The sequence below is a fragment of the Malurus melanocephalus genome, unplaced genomic scaffold (assembly GCF_030028575.1).
Source record: "Malurus melanocephalus ecotype Western Australia unplaced genomic scaffold, MMel_1.1 scaffold_428, whole genome shotgun sequence".
NCBI lineage: Eukaryota > Metazoa > Chordata > Aves > Passeriformes > Maluridae > Malurus > Malurus melanocephalus.
Window position 1 is genome coordinate 287,615 of NW_026623660.1, and position 21,035 is coordinate 308,649.

The 21,035-nt window shown below is 54.0% G+C and overlaps 1 protein-coding gene across 1 annotated transcript; it reads left to right on the forward strand.

Moving 5' to 3' along the window:
- The first annotated feature begins 489 nt into the window (after positions 1-489).
- On the forward strand, positions 490-21,029 carry RBBP8NL (RBBP8 N-terminal like). The gene is made up of 15 exons (XM_057379971.1): positions 490-620; positions 4,635-4,797; positions 7,309-7,451; positions 8,738-8,780; positions 9,138-9,233; positions 9,553-9,665; positions 10,642-10,714; positions 11,949-12,115; positions 12,587-12,675; positions 14,049-14,212; positions 15,250-16,072; positions 16,478-16,586; positions 18,554-18,615; positions 18,945-19,065; positions 19,888-21,029. Exons 3-15 carry the CDS (start codon positions 7,385-7,387, stop codon positions 20,004-20,006), a joined length of 2,046 nt encoding a protein of 681 aa, XP_057235954.1. The 5' UTR covers positions 490-620; positions 4,635-4,797; positions 7,309-7,384; the 3' UTR covers positions 20,007-21,029.
- The last annotated feature ends 6 nt before the right edge of the window (positions 21,030-21,035 follow it).

The following is a 21,035-nucleotide window of genomic DNA, read 5'->3' on the forward strand; positions in this document are numbered from 1 at the left end:
CTAAAGCATCCTCTGCCACTGAAAAGTGACCCAGCAGACAGTCCAGGACCATGGGCTTCCATCCTGCACTCGAAGCAGCCATTTGTGTCAATTTGGGCACATCCCTTTCCTTCTCCCAAGTGTTTGGGCTGGGGGCTGTGCTACTCCAGTTTAGCAGGATGCTGCTGCTGCTGTCACATTTCTTTTTCTCTTTTTCTCAAAAAGTGTCAAGTTGTATAAAACAAAAATAAAGAGCCCCATCTTAATGCCGGATGAATTATTTAAAAGGGTCTGTTTGCTAATGTGATTGACTTCAACCAAGAGCGCAGGTTGAGCTGTAATTATGGGAAAACAATCAAATCTCTATCTGTGTTCACACCATACTGGTCTTGCCACTTTTTGTGCTACAGCAGAACCTGTCGGGCAGCTTCAGCCGAGCTGARCCTCCTTTCTGCTGCTGGGGCAAAGAAACGCAAACCAGTAGAACCAGTCAGGCTGCAAGGAAAAATTATGGCTTATTGTCTGTGCAAGTTCACCCACACTGCTCACTCCTGTCTCCCGAGTGCCAGATGACCGTCTGCTGATCGCGACCTAACTGAGCTCCAGGAGCAGTGCAAGAGACACAGGCTCACTCCGCCAAGGTGAGTATTGTGCTGGCACTGATTTTTGTCTGTCCCCAGCATCCTGGGTGGTTTTGTGTAGCTGGGAAGGGAGCTRGCGTGAGCCTCACATGGAGAACTGCCCAAATTTCGCTCAGCAGAGCGCCGTGAGAGCTGTCACTGGGTGCCGGCAGACGGAGCCTGGTCCAGCTCCCRTCTGATGGGCAGAGGTTGGTGTGTCACGGGTTTGCTTGATTTTCTGTCCCCTCTCAGAGCTCCAGGAGGAGATTTGTGTTTCTGTAGCAGCCGGGGAGTCGCTGGTTTGTGACACAGTGTCAGCTGTGAGGGGTGGGTGGGGAGGGGACCTGAACCCACCAGAGCTGTGCGGCGCTACCCGGCCACGACCCCGGCGCTCTCCTTGAACAAAAACTTTTCCTCTGGTGTTCTCCTCTCGAGTTTGAAAGGTAATGGGATATCCCTGTGATCCMAAATGCTAAGAAATGGCATCCAGCTCCACTCAGATGGAGTGAAATCGCTGTGGAGGGTCAGAGCAATGTGGGGTGTCAGGGTTTGTGTGAGTACCAGGGAGTCCGGTCACGTTTGCATCCGGCGAGGGGGGACCAGAGACAGGAACAGAAAACTCTGAGCAAACACCCAGCAGTGTGACAGCCATGGGGAGCAGAGCTGTGGCCATATGGGATGGGCTGTGGGGCTGTGTGGGGTGGCAGCAGTGCCCCTCCTGGGCAGGCAGCCCCTGGGTGTTGGTGCCGGGCATTGGGGGGCATCTCCCCCTTCACCCCTGATCCTCCTTCCACACAGCACCTCGGGCAGCCCAGACCGGCACCAAGCCATGTGTGTGCTGGCACGATAACCTCAAATGGAGTTGTGGGTCTCCCTTCCCACCCCATTTYACACCTTGAACTTATCTCTGTTACCAAAGCTAAGAACACATTTTTTCCTTTTTCCCTCAGCAGCAGCTTGGAGCTGGGTTGTGGTGGATCCTGCCAGCTGGTTGAGGGAGCCCCCTGTCCCCCATCTCTGTCCCCGTTGTGTCCCTTGTGGGACATGCTGACAGTGCCCTCCTGGGCTGTCCAGAAATGTTCCTTCAGGTAGCATAAATATTCAGAGAGGCTGGAGCTTCCAGCAGCCCCAGGCACGAGGWGTGATGCTGCCAAGGGCTGGCATCCTTCTTCCCTGCTCTGAATCCAGRAGGAAGGAAGTGATGGTGGGATGGCTGCAGGGATGGGCTGTGCCCACACACTCAGCCTCCCTGCACAGGGGATGGTGCTGTGGGTCAAACTGTCCCCACTGCYCGCTCCCTGTCCCTTCTSGGGGACAGTGCCACCATGGGGAATGTCCTGAGRGCACTTACAGGGAGGTGAGCACAGATCCTCTGTGGAGGATGCAGGACACTGGTGCACTGATTCAAAGCCCAGCCTGGGTAGCGATGTGTCCCCAGCATCAATGTGTCACCAGGAATTTGGGACATGCAGAGGTGCCCCAGTCTATGAAAATGCCTGACTGTGGCTGTCCCATCTGTTGGACAGCACAGAACAGGGCTGAGCTGGTGACACTCATCTCTGGTGCTGCAGCAGGGCTGAACACCCAGGAGGGTTTTACAGGATTGGGTCATCCTAGCACATTACTTCTTTTTAAACAGTGCTGAAAAGAAAAGCTGGTTTGGTCAAAGACTTCATCCCCTGCACCATATCCAGGGAAGGGAGATCTGTCCTTTCCCCTTGCACGGCCACCAGCTCAATTGCACCCCTCAGCACTGGGAGCAGAGGTGCCAGTTTATGGAAGCCTGGTTGAGATGGATCTTTGTGTCCCTTCTCCCACACCAGTCCTGTTTCCTKCAGGAGCAGGAGGGATGGATTCCCCAGGGCAGGAGCAGCGTGGGCTCTGAGCTGTGCTGCTGGGGAGGGAGGAGAGAATGAGACCAAGGCACCATGAGCACCATAACGGGATCCCAAGCAGAATGTGGGGTGATAACCACCATCTATCAGAGATTGCCAGGGTATTTCCCTCCCAGCTGAGGGCTCTGGAGCTGGGRGTGGCAGAGGCACTGTTTTGGCTGGGCTGGTGGAGGCAGTGACCAAACTCCTCTGCTCCCAAGGGGCCTTGAGCTATTCCTGAGCCTCACCGCTTCCCAATGAAAACACCCAAAAAAGGCGATAATGCYTCATTACCCACTTCCCAGAGCATTTTGAGGTGTTAATTGAGTCATGTTTATAGAAGCTGTGGTTACCCCAAGATGCACAGGCAGATAAGTACCTGCTTTTAATCGTCTTTTGAATCCTCCTGTGGGCAGACAGAGCTGCCCACAGATGTGCCCAAAGCCCACCACGCTCTGGTGGCATGGCTGGTGGRTCCAAGTGTCGTTCCTCATCAAAGAACAAATACTGTCAAACCTCAGCAAAGCAGCAGGAATKGGGAGAGGGAGGACAAAACCTCCCTGCCAGCTGGGGCCAATGCAAGGAGAGACCCCAAAGCTCGCCCTGCTGTGGAAAAGCCAAAGGCAGATTCCTGGGGATGTTCAGGTGCTGCAGGGGACCAACAGCTCTGGCTTTAGTGATCCTGTAAGCCCAGGGCAGCCAAGACTCTGTGTTGGGAGGAGGGATGTCCCTGTTGCAAGGGACAATTGAGGGGAAGAGGGGCTCTTCAGCAGAAATGAGGGAATGGAAGAAAACCCACATTGGGGGTTTGGTGATTGCCACAGCAGCTGGAGAAACAGAAATTGCCTCCGCGGGGTCAGGGTGATGGGGGAGAGATTGAGCTGCTGGCTTTGTGATCACCAGGGCTGTGCTGTATTGTGGCAACAGAGACTTTATGGGGTAGAAGAAAATGATGGTGCAGGTTGGGACTGAGGATGTAGCCTCTCCTTGGAGGGTTTGCTGCAGTTCTGCTCCCCCTGTAATGGGACAGGTTTGTGAATACGGGARCAGGGCCAGCATCTCCCTGCTGCTGCTGACCCTGCTGAGCTGCTCCAGGGGACTGGGACCAGCATCAGCCCCCAAAAAACCCAAAGAGCCACTGGGACAGGTCACAGCCATGCTGCAGCTCCACATCACCCGAGTGGGACCCCCACCAACAGGCAGAGGCAGCCCTRGGGCTCACTGCAAACYGGCCCCTGGGCTGGTGGAGCAGCACAGAGCAGCTGCCCTGCACCAGGGAGGATTTTCAGGTTGTGCCAGGTAGAGGAAAGCACCAAATCCTCCTCCCTGGAGAGGCAGGAGYCAAGGCTGCTCCTCCTGTCTCACTTGTTGGGAGGCAGTTTTGCAATCTGGCATCCCCTGTGCAGCAAAYCCAGCACAGCGGAGAGCAGGCACTGGGCTCCATTTTAGGGCAGTCTGTGCCATGTTCAGTCATGCAAATAAATAAATACCCACCACAAAAAAAAAATACCCTCAACATACCAAAAAAGCCCTCTTCAAAGTGCCAAGCTCACAGTACAACAACAAAGGGCACTAGCTCCACACTGGCATGTGAAATACTCATGGCACTGCAGATTTTCCATGAGTGATCAGGCAGTTTTTCTGAGTATAAATTTGTTTTATAATTCTAAAATTAGACCAGGATCATAAGAGGGTAGCCAAGGAAAAAAAGTTTGGCTGGTCAAAGCAGCTCTGGCTGACAATGGCCCAGAGAAAGGTGTGTGACATCAGTGCAGCCTGGAGCTGAGCAGCTCCAGCACTGCTGATGGGGAAATATCTGGTGGTAAATCCATTAAGCTCCACTGATCCCATGGTATCAGAATGTCACAGTCCTGCCTTTTTCTTTTCTGCCTTTTTTTTTTCTTTAATGACTTAAGCTCGTTTAGCTAATGAGCTGCTTTATCCTTCTGACAGGAGACAGGGCTGAGGCTGGGGATGTGCTGTGGCTCACTGTGAGTGTGACAGGCAGTGCTGGGGATGGTGCTGAGAGGTCAGGAACYCCCTGGGGACMAGGGAATGAGGGCAGGCTGTGCTGCCAGAGCTGGCTGTCCGTGTCCATCCCYTTCCCAGCCCCCAGAGATGGGACAGAAAATAATCTCCCTGCTGCTTTTCCTTTCCCCAGCCACAGCCAGGAGCATCCTGCCCAAGGAGCGATGCCATTGGTACCCAGGAGAAGCTGGGGCTGCCCCAGTCCTGTGCATGAGAGCTGACACCCCAGGGACCCTGCACCCCATCCTGGAGCCCTCATCCCACCCTGAGCTGAGCATCGAGGGAGCAGAGAGCAGGTGAGCAAAGCCACAGCAGTCAACATCAGCTCTAGCCCTGTGCTTCCTGTGCTTCCCAAACCCTCCAGATTTAGGGTCTGGATGCGGAGTTTGCCTTTGGTGCCCAACACTGGGYTCTGTTTGCAGAGGGCACCCATCACTTTGAAACACTCCCAGCCCTGCCGGGACACCGGGGCTGCTCCAGCACTGCCGGCTCCAAATCACAGCCACAGCTCTGCCCAGGGCTCGGAGCTCTCAATGAAACCCTGTCCCAGGGAGCGAGCTCCACATTGAGGGACTCTGTGRGCTTCAGCAATAAATCTCCCTCGATAAATCCTCTGGAGATGGGAGCTGGGGCTTCACACCTTCACCCGTGAGGGAGCAAAGCTGAGCCTCTCGGGGAGCCTGGGCTGCCGGTGGGGTTGTTCTGCTGCAGCAAAAGGCTGAATCCTGGGAACAGAAACATGGGGAACGAGGTTCATGCATCATCTGACCGAGGATTCGAGGTCCTGCCCGGGTTTATCTGCAGCCAGAGATGGGTTCTGGCATCTCAAAAAGCACCAAAACKGGCGGCTTTTCCCTGCTGATTGGATCCGCAACAGGCCACAGGTCCCCGCTCACCTGAGGGCTCTGAGGAAAAGAAAACCAGGAGWGAGCCCCAATTCTGGCGGCAGCACRGCCTCAGCCACGCACAGAAGGCAAAGCTGCTGCCCACACCCCGGCCCCAAATCCTGATCTGCCAGGATCAGCGCTGAGTCACAGCCGCAGGGATCCGGATCCGGCACCGAGCACCCGGACTGCCTCCCACCTCCCTGGGCATGCCAGSCCAGCCCCACCTCCCTGAGCAGCGGGCTGGCACCGGGCCCGGACAGGGTGTCACCTTCCCGGGGTGGCTGAGCTGAGCCCTGAGTGTCCTGGAGCTCGGGGTTCAGCCCTCGGGGCCACCAGCCCGGGGSAAAGGGCTGCAGCCTTCGCACAAGGCGGGCAGGGTCTCACCCAGCGCCAGCGAGCACAGCCCGGTTATAGAGTTAGGAAATGGAATGGGAATTAGAGCCTGGGCGATCCAGAGCCTGCCCAGCCCGGCTGGCGCTCGGGGGGTCACTCATGGTTGGTCTCACAGCCTCCCTTCAGCCCTGGGGATGCGCCCTGCCCAGGACAGAGCCTAAAATTTAAGACTCGGTGATCCTGGGAAGTGCATGCCATTAGCACCAGGAGGGTTTTTTTCTGTTTTGCTGTAGAGCTGGGTGTTATTTCCCCTGGCTAAGTTTTCAAGCTGTGGCTCTTGGGGCTGAGATCAGCTCCCAACCCCATTTCACAGCAGCAGACCTCAGGAGATGAGCATCACCACGCTTTGGTTAGCTGGGATCGATCACCCAGCCCTGGGAACGGGTGGGTTACACCCAAGGAAGCCGGAGCAATGAATATTTTCTAATTGTTTGCCCGCAGAGCGAGGTCTCTACTCATTTTGCAGCAGATTTGCTCGGAAGATTTGCAAACAGAGTGACTCGGGGCTGGTTCGTGTTGGGGCAGCTGCTCCGCCGATCCGAGCGTGCCGAGCTCGCTGCTGCTGCTTGCCGGCGCGTGTCTCATTTCTTTTGAAAATCAGATGCTTTAGGGGAAACTTTCTTCTCCCAGCCCTGCGTGCCCGCATCTTGCATATGCAGGCGATCTGGCACATCCCTGCTCCGCAGGCAGATAAAGGCACGGGGCTGGGAGAGAGAAGGAACACAGAACGAACCTTCCCCGTGGGGCTGCAAAGCTTCGCTCTTCACTTCGCTCTTCACTTCAGCAGCACAGGGGAGGATTTCTCCGCGGTTATCTCTGCTGGTTGAGTGTCCAGTGCTTTGTTGGGATCACTGACTCATCCACCCAGAATGATTTTAGGGGGAGAAGCTCCCATGTGGGGATGCTAAACGCCTTCATGTGGAAGTTCCTCTTCTCCCARTGGGGTTTTGAGTGCTGTGCCCACACCACCTCTCCTGATTTCTCTGTAAAATGGACGGAAAATCTCTGTCGGGTGTTTCCCAAGGGTTCAAAGAGGCTGCAGTCAGTGAGGGTGGGGTGCCTGGGCAGTGACAGTGGGGTGGCTGAGGGGTACACGTTGCCTCTATAAGAGCTGGCCAAGGTGCCAGAGGGAGGAAGGATGGACAGCAGCATCCCAGCAGAAGAAGGGTCCATCAGGCTCAAGTACCAAAGCTGCTGTGAATTTTCCCACTGTCAGACCCCATATGATCCCAACACAAGTTCTCCAGTCCCTTCTTTATGCTCAGGAAGATGCCCTGCCCCTCCTCATCCCAGAGAAATGCAATTTAAACAGCTCAACGAGCAGAGGAAAAGCCTGATTTTCCAGCTGGGCTYCTCCCGGTATCTAAAATGTGCTCTTTGCTATGCTCAGCACTGAGGCAGGGTGGACAAAAATGCATCCCATGGTTTAGCAAATGGTTTCCTTTCCTAGCTTTGGGCTTTGTCCTTTCCAGAACACCACATGCACAAGACACATCTCTTTTGTTGGACTTTTTCTTTCTATTTTAGGCTGAAACCTGAATAATTTGATTCAAAAGAACATCCTCACACTGCACACAGCGTGGTGTGTGGCTCAGTCCCGAACATGACCACAGAGAGTTTCTCAGAGTTCCTGAACAAGCTCAAGGAAATCCATGAGAAAGAGGTCCAAGGTAGGAAGACAAAAATGTCTCATTAAAAACTGGCCAAAATCCATTTTTTGAAATGCCACCTTGACCATTCAGTGTCAAATAACCTGCAGGGAGGAGGAGGAGCTGGTGTGGATCGGGAGCTTTGGGGATTAGTGCTGAGCAAGCAGCACCCACGGGGACGGATTGGGACATGAGGTTCCTCAGGGAGAACACCCTCTGGTGGCACCTGGCCACTTATCATCAGCAGGGAAACTTATGAGGAATAAATAAATTTTTGAATGATGAGAAGGAGCAGAAAAGAGAGGCCATTTCTGCATTCTGTGCTGCTGGAAAGTGAGCCATGGAAGGGCTCAGTTCCTGCAGGAATCCCACTTGCTCTGAGCAGTAACTGTGGGGAATTTGGCTCCTTTCCTGCCCCTGCTGTCACGGTCCATGATAAAGCAGAATTGGGATGTTTGCAGAGGTGACACATTCACCTTCTGGGCATCTGCCCCGAGCTGTGAGCATTGCAGTATATTTGGATACTGAGGCATCAAAGGGAAAGCAGAAAGATGCAATAATCTATAAGACAGAAGCAGCAGGAGATGAAGCTCTGTTCAAGAAAACATTTGAGTCAGGTTGGATAGCTTATTCCTCTAGGGAATAAATTATTTCTCAGGTCATACATTATTAAAATAAAACCCATTAGGTTAAGCAACCAAGTGCCAAGTCCAATTGTTTTCCTATTAGAATAATTCCCAGTATCAATATTATGAACAAAACTTCAGCACTTTTGGATGATTCTGGCTTATGAATTCATCCTTCTCTAGTGTAATTTCAAGCCGTGTGAGAGTTAGAGGAAACTGTTGAGCAATTTAAACCACATGTTTACATCTACTTTGCATAAAATGGATTTGACAGGATACAATGTCTGCAGATCCATCAAGGAAACCCGTTCAGCTGTAAATATTCTCCAAGATGCTTTCCAACCCTGAAAGCTATAAAATACTGCCCACCTGGGAAATGCAGGCTGTAGTGAGAAATAAGTAGAAACAAAACTAAACCAGACCTTTTGGGTCTGGGAAGGAAATGCAGACTCATTAAATAGTGGGAATACAAAACGGGCTTACATTTTGTGCGAGTTTCCCTGTTACATTAAAGTGTGATAGTGTTTAACACGTTCAGTGTGTTACTCCTTATCGGAGATAAGGCTTGTGAATGGATGAGATTTCTGCAAAGCCATGCACCTTCCTGAAATTCCATCAGYGCTCTGAGTGCTGGGGAATTGGCAATAAACACCACTTCTCTGTCCCTGTTCATCACTCCAGGTCTGCACAGCAAAGTGGCGGAGCTGACAACGGAGAAGTGCCGGTGAGCAGTGCTGGGACTGGAGGGCAGAGGGGTGGGGGTTCCACGTGGCTTTCAGACCTCCAGAATTCTCCCCCAAGACTTCTGGATTTAGAGAGCACCATTTGCCTTTCTGGCACCGCCAAATTCAAACCTTTCAGCTCCAGACAGTTTGCATTCCCACTGGCAGGTGATGCTTTCCCTCTTGGGAAACAATAACTGGGAGGAATTAAACTGTCACCTCCAAGGAGGGTGTCACAGGGCTCCAACACATTTGTTTCCACTCCTGCAACACAAGGAAAAAGGGCATTGTGRATGAAGGAATGGGTTTTGGGGAGAAATCTAATAAACCTCTTGTCTTTGTTCTGTTTCTTCAATTAGCGATGCTCAGAGAATTGAAGAGCTATTTGCTAAAAATCACCAATTAAGGGARCAGCAGAAGGTCCTTAAAGAAAATGTAAAAGTGTTAGAAAACAGGTAGGATTTGTTTTTCAGCAGGGTGCTGCTGAGTGGCAGCAACTGCACMCTTGTAGGGGGGAAGTTTGGGATTTTCTGTCTTCCCCAGAGCGGGATGTAGCACATAAACCTCTATTTTTCCCATACTCAGCTGCTGGGAGAGCTGGAGGAGCCTGGACACTGAGCTGGTGATGGTGGGATTGGATCTGGAGGGGTGTGAGGGCCAGTGCTGGGCTGCAGGGGTGATTGTGGGTGCTCACACTTCTCCATGGGGACAGCAGGAATTTATTCCTCCCATGGGAACCGTGTGGTCACAAACTGTGGGTTTTCCTTCCTCCAGRCTGCGAGCTGGTCTCTGTGACAGATGCATGGTGACCCAGGAGCTGGCCAAGAAGAAGCAGAATGAGTATGAGACCTCTCAATTCCAGAGCCTGCAGCACATCTTCATCCTCTGTACGTACAAAAACCCACTGCAAACTCAGCTTTGTCAGGCTCTTTGCCCAGTTAATGCCTCTCCTGTGAGCCAGGAATCAGGGGAGGGTTTGGGATGGGCAGAAGGGAGGGAGCAGGACTGTGGATGGCAGATCACATCCCCCCCAAGCAGATATAACCCCTCACACAAATTATCAGAGCTGGGGGTGCAGCCCTCCAGGAAAATGAAAGATTCCTCCAGGCCGTGTCAGCTGCCTGGGAAAAGGATGCATTTGGCACAGCAGAAGCAACGCTCTGGCAAAGACAGGAAAGTCACAGCAGCAGCTCAGCACCGGTAAATGAAATCAAGCAAGGCGTGTGATGGATCCTCTGCTGAGCCTTTGGCAGAGCTCCCAGCACCGCTGAGGCGAGGGGTGCATTTCCCTGGGGATCTGCCTGACCCAGGTCATAGCTAAAGGAGATAAGGCATTCAGGAGGGATGGAGAGGTGCCAAGAGCCCTGGGTTTATCTCCCCTGCTATGCCACTRYCCCCCGAGTGCTGCTTTTGCCCAGRAGCACACCCGGGCACGGTGCCCAGGGGTCTGCCTGCCTCACCCGTGATCTCCTCACTGCAGCAGCCRGTGCTGGGTGCTCACAGCTCCCTCTGGCCTCTGCCTGATCCCCTCGATACCCCCAGCCCCAACACAGCTCACACTCATCACCCTGCCCTGCTGTTCAGGGGAAGGACTGGCCCATCACTGTCCAACCCATCACTGCCTCGTCTGGGTCTGCCCCGAGCTGGACAAGCTGCAATCAGACCCAGTCCTGATGAAATCTGAGTCAGAAAGTTTTATCCCTTAGCCCCAGCATGTTCACAAAGAAGGAAGGAAGTTCAGCATCCCTCCAAACGCCGGTGCCATTCCCTCCTCCTCCCCCGGGCACCCCAGCGAGCTGTGAGGAGCAGCATCAGCTCTCTCCTTACAGCTCCGAACTCACAGCATCGCCTCTGTCCCTGCAGCAAACGAGACCAATCGCCTGCGGGAGGAGAACAAAACTCTCAAGGAAGAACTGAAGCGGCTCCGGAGCCTGGAGTAAGCGCTCTCCTCTTTCATTCTTTGCGAGGGGTGTTCGTACCACCAGGGCATCCCCACGGCGGAGCAGGGCAATGTTCAGACACCTCAGGGGTGTTTTAGCACCTCATTCCTGGGGATTCCTGCGTGTGTTAAACACGGAAAAATCCCTAGTGGTCTCAAAATCCTTGTTGACCTTTCCTCAGACTCCTGTTTACCTGCATCCAAAGTTTGTTTTTTGGGAAACAAAGGTATTTAAATCCCCTCCTCCTCGTGGGGTACTGCTCAAGAGGAGCAATGCTCTGGGCTGCTTGCATGGACCTCAGCCTGGGCTTCCAGACTTTTCCATGGCACCAGCTCCCCTCCTGCAGCAGCCAGAGAGGATCTGCAGGAAATGAGGTGTTCTGGGGGAAGGACAGTGGCACCCAAGGGACTGTGATGGGGTTAAAGAGGGAGAAGGGATCTGCACTAACAGGTTCAGAGCCCAGCAGAGCACCGTGCTGATGGCCAAGTAACCTGTCAGGYTGGCCAATACATACAAATCAGCTCATTCCTCAAGGGTTTAAAGTCCAGAGGAATTAGCACTGAGGGATTAGTTTAGAAATGTGTTTTCTTTGGAGCACAGGAGCACCATTCACTTAAAGAGAAACTCTGGCTTTTACTCCCCRGTGCTTCCCCAGAGCTCTGGACTGGGCTGGGCTTGCTGAGCACTGAGTGATCCTGTTCTGCTCTGATCCCCCCTGAGACGCTGGATAGGAAGATTTTCAGCCAAATAGACATATCTTATCATCAGAGTCCACCCTGGGCTTTATGTCTGTCTCCAAGACTCCTTCACTCCCGTGTAGCACTGAGAGCAGCAGCCCCATCCTGGTTTGGTGGCAGGGGACAGACACGCCATCCCTGCTCTGAATCCAGCCCTACACGGGGCTGAAAGCCCAGCCAGGTTCCCACAGAGCTTTTGCAACAGCCACAGCTGGGTCCTGCCTTACCCAACCTTGTGGCTTCCTGCGACGTTACCCACGAGAGTGGGGCAATCCCAGCCTGGGCTGTCCTGCTGGCTCTGTCCTTGCTCCAGACTGCAGCTGAGACAGTGATAAGCTGCAGTGGTAGGAGATGAGTCTGACAATCTGGTGTATCCACATACACACACATATAAATATGTTAATTTATATATCAGGCTCACAGCTCTCAGTGACTCCAAAATCTCCCTTCTCCCGCCCCTTCTCGTTCATCCACATCCTTTTCTTTCCATCAGGGACAGGACAAAGACCCCAGCAGTCACCTCCAGAGAAAGCAGCTCCACACCGAGCTCCCCTTTGACCTTGCTGTCCCCAGCGAGCAGGAATGTCAGCACTGAGAAAGCAGCTCACAGGGAAGCAGAGGAARCCCACCAGGATGTGCCAGACCTGGAGCTCAGTGAAGGTGGGTGCTGCTGGCTCCTGCCACCCTGGAGGGACCKGGGGATGTGAAGAGTGACTGAGCCACGGTGCAGAACTGCTCTGGGAAAGGRTTTGGAGAGCAAAGACCAATTGCTGACAGCTCAGATGGACATTGGGCAGAAATGCTGACAGGGTGAGAAACAGCATTAGGGCAARAGAGTGCTTGAGTGCCCTSACTGCCCAACAATTCACACAGAGAYCATGCCATTCCCTCGCTGCCACCCACACATGCAATGAARGAAACATTCCATCAGGTGCTGGCTCGAGCCACAAGGCAATTTTGACCCAAAATCCTCACTGAGAGGTGGTTGATACCAGCCAGGGGCATCCCTGGGAGGCTGCAAGGCTCCTGCACGCTGCAGGACAGGGCTGCAGCAGCTCTGGGGGACCATCATGGTAGCTGGTTGTGCCTTTTTTTTTTTTTTTTTTTNTTTTTTTTTTTTTTTTTTTGTAGAAAAGCCTCCAGAGAAGCTCCAGAGAAGCTCTCCAAGCAGCAGGAGCTCTCCAGGAACTGTCCTCCAAGAAGTCAGCCTCGCASAAATGGTGAGCTGTTGAGGTAGCCTGATGTCCTCAGGCCTTCTGTCTACCACTGTGGTCATCTGAACTGCATCAAGACAAACAGGTTGAGATAGGGAAAGAGCAGGAGGGGAGCATTTAGCCAGACTTGGGCAGTTTGTCCTTGCCGGAGCCAAGGAGGGCACCTCCCAAACCCCAGATCCATCCTGTCTGCAGAAACTGCCACTCTCTGCAAGCAAAGCTCAGCACAGGCTCCTGTCCCCGCTGTGACCGAGCTCATCCTTGTTTGCTCCCGTGTTTAACCTCCACAACAACACCTCCAGCATCCCTGAGTCCTCTGCACATCCCTGGTTCCTCTCCCAGATGCTTTGCTGGAGACAGCTCTGAGGAGTGAAGGAGCTGGGGAGCTCCTGTTGAGCCACATTTCAGTGTAGCTTATCCTGAGCCACAGAGCCAGCTCTCCACTGCCTGAGCAAGCAAGGAGCGTGGTGAATGTTGGAAAAGGCTGGAGAACTTGTAAGCTGTGGGAGTTGTGGGTGCCAAGAACAAATACACCACAGCAGCCCTGCCCAAAGGCATGGCAGGTGCCTCTCCACCTGCAGCGTGATGAATATTGGTATTTTCAGAGGGTTTAGCGTTCAGTGGTTGCAAGGACAAGCACAGAGAGGGTGCCAGCTGAGCTCTGCTGAGTGACACGGTGACACTGGGCACTGGGAGATGACACTGCAGGAGCTGGACCTTGTTCTTGGCCATGGAAACTCAGGCCCACGCACACACCCACACTGAAACTTCTGTTTTGGCACAGGTTTTGCTTACTCGACCTCCACAAAAAACTTGAAAGAGCAGATGGAAAGGGGTTTTGGTAAGGCTGCAGGCAGGCTGTGGGGATAATTAATAGGGATCACAGGAAGRGTTGGTGACATCCCCAGGTGGGCAGGGGAAAGTCAAGTCAGAGCATGTGGCGAGCCTTTCAAGACAGCTGATGGAGACAACGATGTTCTGGCCTCAGAACCAGACACTCCACCAGAAATACACCCACCAAACCGGTGTGTGTCAGGAGATTGCATGAGGAAAGCTTTCAGGAGTAAAGGCCTGACCACAGGACAGGGAACTGGCAYGGTTTTATCTTGGTTAAGCCAATGAATCATGATTTAAGAGGGGACAAAAAACCTCCTGTGCTACAAATCAGTGCAGCCAGAAAACAGAGTCCATGAGGGGGAAATTTCCTGGAAAAACGAATAAAAAATCGACAAAGCTGTTGACCAGAACCATATCAAGCAGGGCACTCTGAGCTGTCTTATTCTCACTGGTGTGGAGATGAATCCCAGCTCAGCTGAGCTCCCTGGAGCCCAGGGTACAGTGCAGGACAGCTCACATGGACATCCTCTCCTCTGCCACAGGCATCCCAGAGGATTTCCAACCAGCTGCACGGAACCATTGCCCTGGTGAGACCTGGTTCCAGACCCTGCCTCCTGGAGAAGAGTCCCTCAGGAGCAGCAGTGTCTCCACCAGCCAGGAAGACTCCTCTCCCTCCGGAGCGTGAGCACAGCCCCAGCCTGGAGGCGTGAGTAGCCTGGGGGTTGTGGTGTGGGCCTGATCCACGGCCCCTTGCAGCTGTCCCTCAATGGATAGATGGAAGATCTGCCCACCTTCCTCTCCAAATTCCTCCCACGGCCTTGGGGAGGGGGGATCTCCCAGTTTACAGCAGTGAAAAATGGCTGGAATCCGGCTCAGCAGGATCAGCCTCTYGTTATTCCAGCTCCTCAGACAGACCCACGGAGTGAACCAGCTTCCCCCACAACCAGGCAGGACTGTCCCAGGCAGGCAGCAATTCCTGCTCCTCCTTATCTATTCTAATGGGCTTTCCTGCAGGGCTCAGCACTTCCCAGGCTTATCCTCCCCACTGATTTCAGGAGCACAGAGGGCTGAGCAAGGCCAGTGAGTTCACCTGTAGGGACAGTGAGATTCCCGGAGTGTGAGTAGCTCTGCTGAGCATTCCTGGGAACAGCTTGCTGTCATGGAAGTTGCCCAATAACCAGCAGCAGCAGGAACTGGGTTTGCAGGGCAGGTTCCTGCACTGTACCAAACCTCCTAGGATGGCTGTAAAAGTTTCCAACTGAGTGAGATTGGGGCAGTATGGGCTGTTCCTCTGTCCTGGGGGTCTTCAGGCACTAAGAAAGCCCAGGGGGTAGTTAAGATGTTGCTGGCTGTGAGACATTATTCGAACAGTGACTTCTCGGCAGCAGTGCTGATGTGAGAGGTCACTTCACCTTACCCTCACCCAACCCCCTGCCCTGAGCTGCTGTGGCCCAAGGACAGGGAATGCTGCTGCTGGTGGGATGGGAATGGCTTCCTGCGCTATTGGAGRCCCACTGCTGACCACTGCCCAATGCCCCTGGCCACCGGGACCCTCCTCCCAGCACAGAACCCAAAGACGAGAGTGATGTACCAGCCACGAGCTGCAACAGGGCATGGAAAGAGCAGGAGRGACCACGCACACCCCTGCAGGGCAGCGAAACCACGGGAAAACCCCAACGCTAACGTTCATTTGATTTTTCTAATGTCATCCAGCTAATGCGAATTTTCCCTCCGCTTTTTTAGCTACTTAACAGCGAGCAAACTGGACTTCCCGAAGGCTGCTCCATCCTACGAAAACCTAAAGCTGAGTGCGCGGAGAGAGCAGCTCTGCCTCCTGCACAAACACCTTTCCCTGCACCAGCTGGGGCTGGCGAGTCCCTGCGGCCCGGCTGACCGCGACAGCGGCGGATTCTCCAGCCACTCGGTCCGGGGCAAAGCCACCGACGGCCGGCCGAGGCCCCGGGACAGCTGGGAGGAGCACGCAGCTTTGCTGAAGCTTCCAGCCACCATGGTGTACGTGAGGGACCAGCAGCTGGAGGAGAAGCTGCAGCTGCTGAAGCACCGGGAGCGGCTGCAGCATCTCCTCCTGCAGCAGTGCCAGCCCGGCCAGCGGGAGGACGGCGACACCAAAGTCCCGTCCCGGGAGCGGCCCCTGTCCCCGTGGATGGGCATCGCGGCAGCGTGCAAGGAGGAGAGGGAATTCCTGGAGGATGCTGCGGATGGGAAAGAGGAGAAGGAGCTTTGGCTGAGCCGGGATCGCTCCCAGCTCCGAGCGAAGGTGAAGGAGGCGAGGGACGATGATGCGGACGCGCCGCTGGACCTGTCCGACTCCGGCCGCGGCAGGGACACGGAGTGGCACGGCCGGAGGGAGCTGCGGGGCTCCGGCAGCCCGGGGGACAGCTCTGGGGACAGCCCGGCTGTGCCGGCAGCCCGCGGCCCCGGCGGGGAACACAGGGCACCGAGGGACGATCCGCGCTGCCCCTACCACTGGCCCAGCGCCACCCGGGCACTGCGGAGTGCTGCCAAGGAGGAGGAGGAGGAGGAGGAGGATGAAGATGCAGCTGTGGTGAGTACAGCTCGTGTTGGCATCGACTGCAGCCCCTTCGCCACGCCGGGGTGCCCAGCACTGCTGCTGGCACCGTGACCGGCACTACTGTCCCGGGGGAGGATGGTTTGATATGTTTGAAGCCAATTTTCACGTGGCAGAGCCGCGGTRGCTCAGTCCGGGCTCTCAGTCCCCACCTCCCCTCCAGTCCCGAAGGGTTTCCATCCAGGCCCAAGGACAGGCAGTGCCTATGACCCCTCCCACGGGCTGGGGCAGGGGGTGCTGGGCTCCCTGCAAACACTCCACGGTGCACAGGAACATCTCTGTGGTGCTTGTCCCTGTTGGTGTCACAGCTGTCACATAAGGGCTGGGGACAGGCTCCTCCTGCCTGGTGACAGCAGCATTTGTGCTCCCTGTGTCCCACAGCTCGCGCTCTCACGGGCATATCTGACAAACAACTCCACTCTGAGTGACCCAGAGGCCGTTCCTGAGGCTGGGATGAGGCGGGATGGCAGTGCACAGAAGGGAGGAGCAGGTAAGAAGCCCCAGGCAAATGTGACATTTGAGAAGGCGAGAGTGAAAGGTGTCTTTTGGTGAAGGCATTTCCCAGCCCGGAGCTCTCTGCTGGGCTCTGCACACAGCAGCAAACCCACCCTCCATGGACCCRRGGCTCCTGGCTCCCAGCTCTGCTGKGCCATTGGGACAAAAATCAGGATTCACATTTCTTCAGACCTCAATTTTCAACCCCAATTTAGATGTGCTCAAAATTCAGACTCAGTATCCATAGGGAGAAAGTAATCCCAGTTCTTCTGGAGTGAAGCCCAGTATCCAGTACAGACAGGAGGCACCCAGGGGCTGTCCTTGCACACTCTGCAGAGCACCCTGAACTCCATGCAGGGCTTGGAATTCTCCAGGAGCTAAAGAGGTCAGTGTAGCTCTGACCTCTTGGCAAAACCCACTCCACAAGGAGCAGCAACAAGCCAATGTTGCTGCTCCAGCATTACCCACTTTGGGAAAAAGCTCAGAATTTCCCAGCAGAGAAAATGCAAGAAGTTTGCAGAACTAGCACTGAAAACCATCCCTGTCTGTCCCCTTGCTCCAAAGCGTGTCCTGTGATGACAGCACACAGGGTTGAGCAGGGAGCCAGGGATGCTGGTACCTGCAGCAGGTAAATCAGGATGGTTTTCTCCTTTTCCCTGCTCCATCCCCTGTAAAAGCCCTTCCAAGGCTTCTCCCTGCCTGACCCCCAYGGGACACGAGTGCCAGGTTTGTCCAGGTAGGTGGGAGGCAGCAGCCATGGGGATCAGAGTGGGAAGCACGTCTGCTGGGAGCTGCTCAGTACCAGCCCTACTGGCTTGGCCAGAAAGTTGAGCTCGCCTGGATTAGTTGGTCTGGGCGTGTCGGAGTGGTTTGGGAACACTCTCAGGAGCAGGATTTTTCACGGTGGAAAAAAAAAAAAAAAAAAAAAAAGGAGTCCTCTGTGATTTACATGCTAAGGAGATATCATCATGGCAGAAGAATTTCAGCTGATTACATTCTGGGTGTGGGAATACAGGACTTTCTTCAGTTCTCACCTTTAGGTTGACACAAAGCCCAGGAAACAATATACAAATACTTCTGCACTTTCTAGTGAACCTTAACCTGCAGAAGGAGAAGGTGAGGATGGGATCAGGCTGCAGGGACTTCAGGAGTGCCTGCAAGCAGCATCATCTGCTCCCCCACCTCTGCAGGGSCAGCAAGGGGGGCTGCCCTGCTCAGCCCTATCCTGGCTAGACCTGGGTGTCATGAGCAGCACGTATTGAGCTTCTGGGATGCCCCTGCCCCTCAGAGAGGGGACAGCTCTGTCCCCAGCCCTTTSTGCCACCGTGGCCAGCCCAGGTGTGTGGACAGGGTGGTGGCACCACCAGCGAGGATTGTCCCCCAAGCTGTGCAGATTGGGTTTGTGCAGAGGTGGGAGTGGGCAGGCACATGTCTGAGGCTGAGCACCCTCAGGGTCTGTGTGCAGCTGAACGCTCTCGCTGGGAAGGGAAGTGCTCCCCTGCCTTTCCTTCCTCAGCTCCTCAGTACGCATTCCCTGCTGAGARCCATTGGCTTGACACCAGCAGCAAACRTGGGGATTGTCCCTTTGGCCTCTTYACCCCAACAYGCTTCTCCCCTCCTGGGGCTCAAACGGGAAGGTGCGGTCTGGGGGTTACATACCCCACAGTTTCCCACCTGTATGCATCCACAGATGTTGGAACAGCTCTGGTGACCTCAGTGTAGCAAAGCCCTGTGGATCCAGCTTTGCTGGGAGTTGGTTTCCCAATAGAGCCTTGTTGGATCGCTCATAAACATTCATTTCAGGCCACGTAGCTTGTAGTACCTTTACTTCACAACACAGTTAATTGCTGGAGCTTTTTCTGCCTCAGTGGCTCTCAGAGCCTGGGCCAGGAGTTCTACATCTGCTCATGGGCTTGCCAAGCTTTCCACCAGCCAAAAAACCTTTTTTTTGTGTTTCCTTAGATGGCAATGATGCCGACTCTGGGAAGCAAGAATCTGACGAGCCAGACACGACAGACAGTGAGGTTTGTCTGTATTTTTGTTCTCCTCAGCCATCAGCTTAGGCTGCTGGGTCCCAGAGATATAAGACAGGTTGTCCCAGCCCAAGCTCCTCCAGAAGGTGATGGTTCTTCCTGCACCAGGTGCCAAACCTCATTCCCACCCTGTTACACAACTTGCTGCTGAGGGATAGAAGTGCCACTCTTTCCAGCCAGTCAAGAGTGTTTATAAACAATAGCATTTGTCATCACTCCACAGCAATGRTCACAAGGGTGCCTGCAATGCCATCAGTCCCCCTTTCTCCCTGGGAAAGTCAGGGTAGTTTGCAGAATGACTCTTTTTCTCGTYGGTGTAGGAGAAGTATGAAGATGAGATCCTACAAGAAGCTGAGGCTGATGGGAAATACTTTCGCACCAAAGACAAAGCTCATGTGCAGCCAAGGAAGAGAAAAAGAGGACAGGATCCYTGGACAAAAGGTAGGGAGCAGGAGTTCCTCGGGGCATCAGCTCAGGGCTRCAAATTCTGCTGCCTCCAGAGGGATTCCTGTGAGAAACCCCTGAGGACAGTGGAGAGGAGGATTCTCCTCCATGCTCCTCTGCACTGTGTTTTGGCAACACTCGTGTCTCCAGCCAGAGGAGCCCCTGCTAAAGGTTAGCCAGCCTGGGCAGGGTGACCAGCAGAGCACTCCAAGCACCTAAGCTAACAGAGCTTAGTCCCTTGTGTTTGCTTATCTGCTTGGGTGATTGGGGAAGGCCAAATTCCCAGGGGTGAGTTATTGACATTCAGAGAAAGGCTTCTGCCAGCTCTGTTGATCTTCCAGTGTGGCTGTGGAGGTTTCCCTGCTGACAGAGGAATGTGCTGTACCYGTGTTTCCTACAGGTGAATAAGCAGAAAACTGCTCCTGATAAGGGCRAGGATAAGACAGTTTGTCTGTCAGGCCTCAAAAAGGGCTCTGTCAGAAAAACCCCGCTGCTCACCCGCTCTGTGCTGCTGGKGAAAACAGGGAAGTGGTGGCTCAACCATAAATGGAGAGAGAGCTGTTGCTAAAGCTTGAAGAGAGCTTGTTTAGCAGCCTGGCCTTCAGAGGTGCTTCATGCCTCACATGGTGTGTCCAGGATCACAACAGCCTCCCCTGGACAGCCACAYATCTCACATCTGAGGGGTTTCTCTTCCTCTTTCCTTTGCTGAGCTTTGCCTCCTCCTGCGCTGTCCCTATTTTGGGATCAGGCCATGCTGGCTCCAGAAGTGTAAATCCATTTCTCTGTGGTTAACTCCTGCTGTCATCTTGYTGTTTACAGGAGCTAAGAAGTCAATGAGAGGAAGAAAGAAAATCAAAGTGGAGCAATGCCCAGTGGGGATCACAAAGGAACTGGAGAATTGCTCAGCTTCCCACAATGATCCCTCCGAGGAGAGTTAACACAGGGCAGGATGAAGCAACTGCAGACCAAAGGAGAAGGCTGGGAGACCTCAGCATCCCATCCACGCTGCGGGAGTGAATCCTGTCACTCTGGGGAATTCATAAGGACTCATTAATGAGCAGAGCACCCTGAAAGTCCTCACTCAGTGCCCCAGGGGAGGCTGGGCAAGGATGAGCCGTGCAGGTGACATCTGGAGCAGCCTGGTCACTGCTGGTGGAGCAGCACATTCCGTGAGCCCAGCCYTGTGCCAGAGCAGACCCTCAGACTGGTGCCAGGAGCAGGAGAGGTCTCTTTGCAGCCCTCACCCTGTATCAGAACTATGCTCTTCCCTGGGATTTCCCTCTTGGAGGATGGACTACCTGACCCCTCTCCCCATGAAGGATGTGTTGGTGGAGGGCTGAGCGGTGGTGACCAAACCAAACACTGCAGGGCCCCATGCACAAACCTGCTTCAATTAAATCTCTGCCCAGGTTTCATACACACGTGGATTTTGTCTGACCTGGAAAAAGCCCAGGTTTTCTTTTCTTGTTAAGTGAGGAGCAAGAACGTGGACAGGCAGGTGGGATGGATCCCTGGAGAAGGCAGGAAGAAGAGCATGGGAAGGGAAGGTTTGGGTGCTCCCTCTCCCCAAGGTGTCCTGCATTGCCTGAAAAAGGTCAGTGTGCGAGATCCAGCTGTGACTCACAGCAGAGCACCAGCTCAGCACTTCACACTGACCTTGGTAGGACTGATGGGAGCTATTTTTCATGTGGATAAACTGTTCTTAATATTTTTTTTTTCTGATGGAATGCGATGGAAAGGGCTGCAGTGAGCATCCCTGCAACCGTGACATCGATCCAGGAGCCAGGCTGGGCTGTTCCTGGATCACRGGTGGAGAACAGGGACAAAACTGAGCGAGAGCAGCAGAGAAGTGCCAACACTCGTCCTACTGTACTCCTACTTCATTTTCCCGCAGTTATTTCTATTTTAACGCGGTTTTGTTTGCCCGTTCACAAGAACGAAGGCAAAGCTCAGCCAGCCAAGATCAG